Source organism: Dufourea novaeangliae, unplaced genomic scaffold, assembly GCF_001272555.1.
Source record: "Dufourea novaeangliae isolate 0120121106 unplaced genomic scaffold, ASM127255v1 scaffold109, whole genome shotgun sequence".
NCBI classification, from domain to species: domain Eukaryota; kingdom Metazoa; phylum Arthropoda; class Insecta; order Hymenoptera; family Halictidae; genus Dufourea; species Dufourea novaeangliae.
This window is the reverse complement of record NW_015373997.1, coordinates 373400-385455: the sequence shown is the minus strand read 5'-3', so window position 1 is coordinate 385455 and position 12056 is coordinate 373400. Positions and strand designations below refer to the sequence as shown.

General features: G+C 45.2%; 1 protein-coding gene across 1 annotated transcript in view; it reads left to right on the top strand.

The window, feature by feature from the left end:
* The window catches only part of LOC107188010 (developmental protein eyes absent), a 53042-nt gene that overhangs the window by 13709 nt on the left and 27277 nt on the right, over positions 1–12056 (top strand). The window contains exons 2-3 of the mRNA XM_015576226.1: positions 1974–2139; positions 8991–9188. Of these exons, the coding sequence (XP_015431712.1) occupies positions 1974–2139; positions 8991–9188 (364 nt within the window). The remainder of the gene's footprint in view (positions 1–1973; positions 2140–8990; positions 9189–12056) is intronic.

Genomic DNA, 12056 nt, shown 5'->3' with positions numbered 1-12056 from the left:
AGTGTCTGGCTACGTACGGCCTTTTTCACTGTGGCATGGAACGTGTTAATTGGTAGTTAGTATAGGTGGGGACTATGATCCAACGGGACGTGTCAGTAAGAATGACTTAAACAAATCGCTGGTAACTGTCTCTGTACCTGTCTCTTCTAAACCATCATCTCCCTTTGTTTATAATTAATGATTCGACTCGTTGAATGAGGAATAGTTGTTTATTCTGGATTGGAGCGTTTAATCATCTGGATTATAACATTGTTTGAGAAAAGAGTTGCGCTTAATATCCTATCTTCTGAGCAACGTACTTTAACTACTTTGATTGTCTAAAATCTGCGCTATTATCTATAATCAGTCAGTTCCAATCCGACTAGTCATTTAGCTTGGAAAGTAAAGGAAGTAGTGAAGACAGAACCAGCAAGTTTTGGTGCATGGATAACCATAGACGATCCTAACAGAGATTTGAAACTAATTCCACAATGACACAGCTTGCACCCGAAAGCCTCAACAGTAAAAACCGACTAGACCATCTTTATTAATATTTTCTAAATTCTGTGTACTGGCAGGAGTACTACTCTTACGTAAAAACGTCGTAACCCACACTCGAGGATAGTTAAACAATCGAGACCATTGGCCGAACGATCCAAACGATTTCATTATCCAGTAGAATAGGCCGTTCCATGTCGGGCACAGAAGAAGTCTAAATCTTCGCCACTCTGATCTGCATTAACGCGAGACCCGGTCGCGAGGAAGTTGATTGACTGGGCAAAAGGAAACATACTGGAGGGTCGAATGGATCGCGTGGCCCGTCACAGGGCATGGCGCGACCCGGTTCTGTTGTTGCCAGAGGGGTGTGGGGTTTAGAAACAGCGGCGATCATCGAATCATCGGCGCACTGGCACGTACACGGGGACATATGTCGCGGTCCAGGACCCTCCATTACGATATTAGATCGAACTTATCGAGTTAGGCGGGTTTAATGCGCGAAAATAAAGCTTGCTAGCCGGGAGAAAATGAGACAATAATGCCTTCTGCGCCGGGGGAACATCGAGTGATGTGAAACACGTTGCTTCCATTATTAGCAAATGCACTACTCCGGTGTAATTATCGGGATCTAGGAGCGCTGTGAGGTTCTCCGACATCGGGTAGTTCGGGACACCGATTGCAATTTCAGTTAAATGGGATATTCTTGACGATGAACTTTTAGAGACATGCCTGATTTGGACAGAAGCTATTTATGTAAGCATATATTTTACTTAAATGGAAAATAAACAGATATTTGTTCGTTTCTTAAGGATCTGTTAAGCACAGAATGGAATGGAAATTTCGTTTAACATTATTAACCCTGCTACGGTCTTCGAATCTGTTTCGTCCCAATCACGGTTTCGTCTCTTTAACCCCGCTATTCTCCTCGCTTATTCTTCACGTTTGCATCGCTTCGATTAAAATTATTTCAAACTTTGAAGTAAACGATACAGACAAAAAATGAAATTTCTATTCGACGCTACGAACGAAACGCTTCGAATAGAAAAAGCATCTTTATTCATCGGATAGTTGTAATCAAATAAATCTATTTCTTCGACGCTCATCGAACAAAGATACTTTTACTATTATCTTTCATTAGATCACTATTTATTTTTCATTCGTTGTTCAAAACTTATATTTAGATCAAAAATTTAGTCCAACTCTGTACTTATTAGAATGTTACTTTTACACATTCGGGAAACGTTCTGAGAATGTTGACACAGAACGTCCTAGGGACGTTCCACTTTGTAAATAGGACCTTCCTAGGACGTTTAAAGATCTTAACGAGGACCTAACGGGGACATATGGACCTTTTCGAGACATCCTCCGAATGTACAGAACGTCCGAAACGTACGTTCATCGGACGTACACAGGACGTTTTTGTGCTATTTGGGTCCTCGAACGTCGCAGAAGGGTTCCCCTACTCGGCTAATGCGCTATCGATTTCCATTTTCCAGGCCACGGCGGAGTTAACCAGCTCGGCGGCGTCTTCGTGAACGGAAGGCCCCTACCGGATGTAGTCAGGCAGAGGATCGTCGAGCTAGCGCACAGCGGCGTCCGACCGTGCGACATTTCCAGACAACTCAGGGTATCTCACGGCTGTGTATCCAAGATACTGTCGAGGTGAGTACCGACACCGTTCCGGCCGCGGCTCGCGTCCAGGGTCTCTTTCTACGTCGCGGTGTCCGTTACAACCGCAGCAGCCTCCCACGTCGGTGTCCCAGGCGATACGACGGCGACAGGAGCCTTGGTCCTGAGTTTTTCTTCGTCACCTCGTTTGGCGCTCGAACGATTCCCTCGATCGATTCGTTTGCTCTTTGCGAACTCTAACAAACGAAGCCGACGTTCCCAGGACATTGGTTCGTCGATAATCGGGATGAAAATCGTGGAAAGGAATCGGAATTCTAATCGGTGTTCTTGGTAGTGGGTAGAATTTGAGAATGCAAAGTCTGATCGAATATATAGGAAGTATAAGGTGTACAGATTAATTCGGGACCCCCACAATTAGGGATAAACCGATACTTTTACTCATAACTTGTATCGAAAATAGTATCGATATCTATTTAGTATCGATGCATACTTATATCGAAAGAAAATGCATACAAAGTTTTTATTAATATATTTTAACCAGAGTTTAGTAGAATTTTAAAAGAAACAGTATTCTTGCAGACAGAATAATAGTATATACGGAGTAAGACCACAAGTATTTATGGTATTTGCGATCGTCCAAAGCTCAACATAACAAAATATCAAGTACAGTTCAATCAATTTCTCATTTTACTTAGACTCCTATATAACCCTTAATAAAGGAAACAATTTTCACTTCATTTGTAACTTCTACAAACTGCTCCACAAAAATGTATATTCGCACATCATGCTGCTGTCATGGACGTTTACCCGTAGTCTGATATTTCACCTAACCCTGTAATCAACCACACAGCCACAAACACCTTACACCCGAAAGCCTAAAAGAAAAGAAAAAAAACGCCGACAATTACCCCCATTAGTCAAGCCAAAAGAACACAGTTGCGAAGACTTTCTTTTCCCAACATTCAAGCTCCCAGCTCGATCCTCCCGTATCCGTTGTTCTTCTCCAAACTCTCCTCCACCCCCGAGATCCCTCCAAGAAGAATCGTTCTAGCTCGGCGAGTACCTAAATCACCGATTCCGAGCGAAAATCCGTGACGCGGAAGCGCGAATGATTTACGGGTGGGGATCAAGCTTCGGGGCTTGCCAAACGGTAACACCGTAATTTCCGCGCGACGGAGTGCTCCAGAGGCCGCCGGTCCGGAGGATCCAGCCGGCAAGAAAAGAAGTGCACGCTGTCGAGGAGGGGCAGGAGGGGGTGGAAAAAAAAGCAGAAAGAGAACGCGGGGAACAAAAAGAGGAGACTATTCCTGGCCACGGGAGTGATTTAATTAAAGACGCTGTTAGGACCACGAGGCGAACGAATCTAGGGGGTGGAGGGGGTATGGAGGGGAGGGGACGAAACTGCGACGCCGGAAGGAAGGAACCACCCTTCTTCCTCCCACGGCGGGGGGGCGCCAGCGGGTGCGACGATATGCGGTTTCCATGTTTTTTCCAACCCTCCGCCCCGCGTTACATAACGGGTGGCCTCGTGCCGTTTTGATGGCCCGAATGTCATACGTCCCTGCGTACCGCTCGAATATCATTGTCGTACACTCTCATACGGCTCTCTTTCACATGCACGGCCCCGTTGGACTGTGTATAATAGGCGCGTTCCTCGATTATTTACTACCACATCGTTCCTCGAGTACCACCGCTACCCCATTATTCTTCACGGCTGTCCTTCCTGATCGTGAGAGATCGCGATTTTCGATACGTCTGCGATCTAGAATCGTACCGATGGTATCTGGGCATCGAGTTCCGTTGGTGATTTTAGGTCGAGGGGCTCGTAGATGAGAGACTTCCGGTCGGGGTTTCGAAGATCCTGGAATTTTTAACCCTGCTGTTCCCCTCGCTTATTCTTCGCGTTGGTATTCGCTTCGAATTAAATTATGTCAGACTTCGGAATGATTTGTTCTTAAGGAAGAAGGAATAGAGAAAAAGTAGACGTCAAGTTTAAGTACGTTGGGTACTACAAATAAATATTTGGTAACATAATACCTATTAAAGGATTATTAAGGAGGGAGATTAGTTAAATAAACATCTGTTGGAACATTCAGTTCAGTACTAGACATGGGAACGATGATGAATCATTCGAAGAATCTTTCAGTACTTAAATTTTGATTTCGAGCTTCGAAGAATGAAATTTTTTGGGCGTTCGCAGTATTTAGTACCAAAAATTACGACGTATGAAATGCATTTAGGAGAAATGGCCAGTTGAGCTGGGATTAATCCGTAAATCCACTGGGGGATTTTAATCAAATTCGACAGTCTAGCAATTCATAGCGACGCGATATTAGCAGCAATGTGTTATGAACAGAAATTAATAGGTATATTAACGTCCACCAGCATTTATTTTTGAATTGATTTACCGCCATGCCAGATCGATAACTTGAGCCGTGTGCACTCTCCGCGATCGGCACGGTTACTCTAGGTGTGAATCAAACGGAAAAAGAAACACGCTGCTTGTGTTCGTTTCGCAATTGATTTCCCAACGACTTATTCTAAAACAACGCCACGAACAAATTTGTCTAACCCAGATTTAGTAACTAATACTTTTTCTACGCGATCCTGATACTTCTCTTGCATACCTTCCAATGCTACGATACTTTTTCTTGGTATTGCGTCGGATCGAAATTTAGAAATTGCGGCTGTCGTCCACGAAATCTCCCGTTCTTTGACCCTGAGTATTCAGAAATAAAAAATCAGTTGGAAACAAATTTTACGCGGAAAATTCACATTTTATTGACCTCAGGTGTCGAAAATCGCGTGAAAGAAATTATTGTACTTGTACCACCCGAACTGTAAAACACAAAACAGGGGTGAATAATATTCCCACTTTATTTTTCAATAAATAAACTCCTTTGTCCGTGAAATGGTTCCATCGTTTAAATTTTCGTAAAACATACCATAAAAACTACTGCCACAGGAAAAACAGATTCAAATCTCAAAAGAACGAAATTCAAATGGTATCTACACTAATTGTTTAACATCCCCTTTCCTCGTGTAAACGACTCAAATGTTACGTCGGGGGGGTTCGAGAAGACTACTTAAACGCCCCGTAATTTCTCCGTATTTTTCGAATATGAACCCGATGATCCTGTCCATCGTCGAAATCTCAGAAACGAGTACATTGTCCCTATTGGATCTTTACAACCGTACGGAGCTTTACAGCCCGAAAAAGCGAAACTACGTTCGTGAAAACCGACGACGAGACGCTGTTAACGCTGCTGGTTTACGGAGTCACGCGTCGCTGGTACGTCGCGACGGAGCGGATCGGTGTTCTTCGCGGAATCGTGACGGCTCCTACGCCGTCTTGCTGCTCCTGAACGGCAACGGAAGCGGCTGGTTCCAGCGAGTTCGTAAACTCGCGAAAGACGGTGCTGAAAACCATGCCGCGACCCCTTCGAACGCGGCCCCGTTTGAACGAGAAAACCGATGGGGGACAGGTGGTGCCATTTTTAAGGGCATTTCGGAGGAAACCGTCGGAGAATCAGCCTTTGTGTCGACTTTGTTGCGTTCAGAATATCCCCGTCTACAGAGCCTAGATCGTTCTATTATTCAGTAAAATATTTCATGAAGTACAAGTGCGATTTGAGTAGATCGTTTTTATACAAATATTAGGTTGTTGCATGATACATATCGTTTTCCAATACTGTTCATTTCAGTCATTTTAAAATTGTTAAATATGGGATCAGAAAGATTGTGACTCGTTGGCAAGTGTGTGTCAATTCAAAGGATCCTGTTTCGATTAAAAATATTCGTTTTAAAATACGTTGTAATAGTTCAGACTCTGCAATGTAAAAACAAAATTTATTATTCAACGACTTGATATTTATTAGAAATAGAGAACGATGATGGACTCTAACGCGTTGAATATCGTGGAGGTGGCCAGTGATTGGCCCTCGACTTGCAAATGACATTATGAGGCTGATCAGCATAGGCTGATTTTAAAATTAATTAAAAGATTTGCATCAAATAAACGGTAACGATTGTACTTCTAATAATTTCTAGCCTTATAAATTTTGTCTCACTGCTATATTCCTCTTTAACTCTATCGAGTTAACATCTACCAAAAAATAGTTACACAGCTCTAACTTCCAAAGGAAAGTATGTATCTATAATTCGACGCTCGAAAATGAAAATAGCATCACGTGTCGCGATGACCCGTAACAAAAGTGATAAACACCAAGTACATTATTGGTAACACGATTCACGTGGAATGATTGCACAACTGGTGGGCCGGATTCCATGGTAGACCTCGTTTAAAATCGAAATTAATGCGACAAGGGTGAGCAATCCCGACGATTCGGGGTCAATTTCAAAAATCGCGCGTTCGTAATGGCCATTTCACGGTGGAACGTGGGGGCGGAACAAAGAGGGCGAAATATCCACGGGTGGGCACCGCCATGTGGACCGGGAATGGGGTTTTACGGCAGATATAATCGTAATAATTTCGACGCGGGGTGACACGAGCGACGCCTGTTTAACGGAACCCTTCTGCTTTTCGCTGCAGGTTCAATCGTTCGTTTCTTTTTTTTTTCTGCCCTTTGTCCGGGGAGAATATTGCCGAACGGGGAACGTTGTTCGATGTTTGTAACATGATTTAATGACACGATCCGTTAACACTACCGATTATTCGTTTTTCGGGCAACCTACGGAACACATTTACAGCTGCAGAATTTTGATGAAAATTTTAGAGTTGAAAGTGTAACGATGCCAGTTTCACCCTTCGTACTCGCAGGTGGAATTATAATCGATTATATTTCTAATATTTTATTATATGTTTCTAGAATATAACGCTTATTATTATCGTACCATAGATAAAGTGAAACTTTTGCACTTTATTATAGATTTTATCATATGGATTATATAATATACTTAACATTTCCTTAGTTCGATTTTAGCTTAGACCAAATTCAATGCAAGGAGTAATAACGCACAGTTTATTGAATATTGTACGAGGGTGAATACTAGAACTACCAACGCTGAATATATACTAAATTAAATTATATTTATAATATTTATATTAATAATATTTATATTTATACTACCTTATAATTTAAATAAGGAAGCATATCAGAATATACAGTGGAGGAAGGTACCAGTTAAATCGTCCTCCCCAGTTAGAAACTCAAAAAAAAAAATTAGTAAACCGATTCCAAAAGCATACATTTCTAAATCCACGCAGGCCTCTACCATCTATCCACACTCTCCCCTCCCCCTAAAAAAAAAGGCATAATAAACTACACCTACAGAATATCGCAGTTATACAACCAATATTGGAAATACGATTCCCGCGTATCCATCTCAGACTTCGGCTTCCGGTTCACGGCTGGTTCCAAAACCCGATACATACCATCGAAAGGAGATCTACCGTTCCCTGCACGGGGTGGTGGATCGTTTCGAACGGAATCAAAGGGAACGGGACGGACGCGAAAGAGAGCGAGAGAGAGGACACGGTAGCGATCGTTTTTCCCGCGGCGGGCGGCCAACGTCGGAATAACGAATCGCCGTCCAGCATCGCGTCAACGACCGGCTGTTTTAAAACAAACGGCTCTCTGGCCGTCCCCTTCCACTGCTGCCATCTACCCCTTCCTATTCACTCATTCTCACTCCGTCTCTCTCATTCTCACTATGTGGCGTCTCTGCCAGCCTCCCACCGGGCTCACGGTTATACGCTGCGCGCGCGATGGCCAATCGCGATTGGCCCGACGTGAACGCGCCCTTTGTGCCTAATTAGTTAAATAATATCTTCGCTCGTGCTTAAATTCAATTACGGCAGAAAGCCCGCAATAATGGTCCGGTTGTGGGCCGCCTTGATGGATGTGGGTCCGCCGCCACCGCCGGCGGCGTCGGCGTCGGTCCCCTCTCTCTCTCTCTCTTTTTCCCCCTCCCTCGCTCTATCTCTCTCTGGATATCTCGCCAATTTTGTACTGCGCGCTCAACGCCGTGACCGCTTTGCTGGCGGATTTTAAGTCACTTGCCCGAAACGATCCGACGCAACGGTATCGTTTCCTTTGAGTTTGGACATCGCGAGGCGCAACGGACTTTGGGTAGAAGCGTGAAGCGGTCTGCATGACGCTGATTGGAATGATAGAACTTCGTGAGTGGACATTGTTGACGCTGGTCACGATCTTCGGATGAAATGCTTCGGATGATTCTTGATTTGTGATAAAAAACATAGCATGTATGAGGTACACTTGTTTTCATCGAAGCCTTAATATTCATAATTATTGTAACATAACTCCTTCCTGCACTGGACCTCTTCAGTCGTTAGGTCTACCTAGGAAGATTATATCATTTCTTTTGGTAGTAAAAGATGATAAGGTGTACGATACATCCTGTCTAACTGTTTAGTTGACAAAATCGATGTGGAATGTTGGAGAGAAACTTGTACTATTGTTGAGGTAGCATTGACTTTTTAAAAAAAATTGGTAGTGTACTGAGGACTACTTGATAAAAGAAACTATGCGATGAAAATTAGCGAAGTGTTCGACAAAACAACGCTACTGATACAGTGGACTCTAACTATATTGCCACTAAACATATTGCCACGCGAGACACTTCCCCTTCACACGTATTTTAGAGCACACAAATTCGCTTTCCCTCCACGTTGTGTACGCCGGCGCACCAGCACGGTCCAAATTTTGCGCAGGCGCGGAGGCCGTGGTTATAACAGTAAAACTTAGCATGGAGGGGGCTCTGAGCTCATTGCCATTTTACTCCCCTACAGCCCCGACCATGGCAATATAGTTAGAGTCCACTGTATATAGAAATTTCGGTTCTACGATTTGTAATCATGGCAGAGTCTATCCAACTATCAGCTCGCCCCTTTCTGTCATCAGGTATTACGAGACCGGCAGCTTCAAGGCTGGTGTCATAGGCGGTTCCAAGCCGAAAGTGGCTACGCCACCGGTCGTCGAGGCGATCGCAAATTACAAGAGGGACAATCCGACAATGTTCGCTTGGGAGATCAGGGACAGGCTGCTAGCCGAAGGCATTTGTTCTCAAGACAACGTGCCATCCGTCTCATCCATCAATCGGTAAGTCGAACACATTATTATAACCAGTAACCGTTCATTCTCGCACCAATGGTCGCTAACTTAACCCTTGATCGGACATATGAGAATCTTATGTGCAATTAGTCATCCGAGGTTTAAACTTAGAGTTACTTCTCTGGAAAAATCCATTCTAAGAACGCACACAAGGTTGCACCAGTTCAATCCCCAATGTTCCCTATCAATCATCACGCCTCGTAGGCGTCCGGTTTAATCGTCAGGATCGAACACGAAGAAATCTATCGTCGGGAACGATCGAGAAAATGAAGTGCTCGTGGCATATGCTCTCCGGGCGATCGCCAATGGGACCGATTAGTTATCTAACACCGATTCTGAAGGGGGTGTACGAGGACGCACCCCCTTCGAGCTTGCATCTAGATAAGTGCACACCCGGCCCGACACCCCCGATCCTATTGACCTTTCGCAGGTTCCTTCGGGAATGGGCCGATTAATTCAAGTGTTTTTACGTCGCCCGACGGATCCGAGCCGATAGGGGGTTGTTCGAACAGGGCCTGGAACACTAGTACTACGCACGGTAAAGGGATGCTCCTGCGAAACAGGGAGCTCTCGACGGTCCCATGAGACAGGCATTACAGCGTATCAGCACCGCACAAACTGAACGAGTGGATCATCCCCCATTCGTGAAGCGACAGAAAAGCCAGCCAGACCGGGAGAAAGAGCATTCGCAAGGAGACAGAAGGGAGAGAGAGAAAGAGGGAACGAATACCCATTGATCGACACACATATGTCCCGAGATTTAATCAGTCGCTACTTAAGACCTTATCTCCCATTCTATCCAAACGTTCCCCTGTACGCACCTACTTCATAAGCTCCTACCAGCTCTCTATCTCGACCTCCCTGCTAGCCGCAGGCCTGATAATGTAATCGAGCGTAATGCGAATCGAATTGGGATACGAGTGAAATCCACTAACGCGATTTCCGTCGGCCACGGGCGTTAATGGAAAAGCACGCAAATTAGTTGGGCCAAGCGCGCACACGCCCCGCCGGAAGTGTTATGTACAATGCGAGGATTTAAGGCTCCGGGCTGAGCCTTGATTGCTCGGTACCCAGGAAGTTGTATTTGAAACTCCACCACTTTTTCTGTGAGTCTGGTGATTCTTGCTTGATGTTTGATCCTTCTGTATTTTGTTTTAAATTATTGTACATTATACAAATCGTTTTATTAGATCCTTTGGTCCTGGATGACTATTCAGAGAGTTGAGGCTTTCATGGCTTGGTTACGGGAAAGTCAGTGGCCCTAAATTCTTACGCCGTAATCTACACGGTTAATTATTTTGCTCAACCCCAAGTTTCTCCGTCAAAATGGGTTCCGAAGACACCAACTTGCTCGTATTTCCGGTGTTTCGAGGCTAGGAAGAAGACGCGATCGGCGCGTCGTCACAGCCACAGCAGCGTGAAACGTGGGCGTATGTAGCTACAGGAATCGCTTTCTGGCCGAGGTTTTCGATGTGTCTAGGATTGCAGCGAGGGACGCGGGGGGCGGTGGCTTGTTGCTCGAGTGACTCCTCCACCTTCAACCGCTTCTCCCTCTCGCTTTCCCTCGTGCACCTTCTCCGTTTTCCTCCTCGCCCGTGTATCCCCCTCCGACCCGAGGGCCCAGATGGCGGGTATTGATCTGAATCCGGAGAACAGATCGCCTGGAAAAACTTACCCCGCGGATACTTACCTACTCCACCTCCCGCTATCTACATGCCCACCTTCGTCCAACCTAGCCTCACCGGCTCACGTACAAACCGTACCCGCAACCTTCCGGCCCCGTCCGCGTGTAGGTAAATGTATTTCCGCTCGGCGAGCAATGGATAGAATACCCCCGGGCGATCCTCCGACGTCTGAAAAGCACACGCTACACGGAGGAACGTGTGCTGCTGAGGCACTTTAAGTGATTGTTCACGCCGATTGATCGCGGGAAGATCGACCCGTCAATAGATCACGATTTTCTTTGATATCTAACGGTCTTAGTTCTTTACTTAGAGCATCAGATATTCGACTTTGTTCTATTTGGATATCTGACAGAAATTGTCATGAAGAAATTGTCTTACGTTTCTGTGCAAGTTCAGTTTGAAAAATCGGTTCAAATTTTCGAACGAGTCAAATCTAACGGTCTTAGTTCCCATTTAGAGCATCACCAGTTCCACCATTGTTCCATTTGGATATCTGACAGGTGCTATTAGAAGGACTTACATGAAGCAATTACCCTACATCTCGATGTAAGTTCGTCTTGAAAGATCGGTTCCAATTTTCGAGCGATTCCGGACGATGCGACGAAATTCACAAAACGGAAGAGGTGCACGCTTGAAAATAAAAGAATTTGAAATCATCCAACGAGGTAGACGCGTGGTCGACGTCGAAACGACGTCGGGATATCGAGCCAGATTTCTCTCTGCGGTAACAGGAACTGGGATTATCAGCCAGGCCATGCGGCGGCGGCGATGGCGGCCATGCCGGGATTTCTCCCGTTATGAGCGTGTCTCTGTTTTTCTAGCTTCGAGCTAGCTTTCGTACGGAGAAATAATGATACCGCTAATATAATGTATTGTCCTGCTTCGCTGGGGCACTTCGGAATGGGACCGTCCGCGAGACCATAAGACAGAGGAGGGAGAATGGGAACGGTAGCCGGTAAAAAACCGGGGCGAGGAGGGCGAAGTAATGGAGTGGCTTTCGCGAAAAATAACAGTTATATATATCCTGTGCACGAGGCGGGATCGAGGAGGAGAGAGCGGAAAAACAAGGGAAAAACGGGGGTAAGATTGGACGCTAACTGGTCGGTGGTTGTTTCTGCTTTCGGGCACCCCTTTCCTCGTTCTTGCATTCTTTATCGGCCGTGAACGCGTC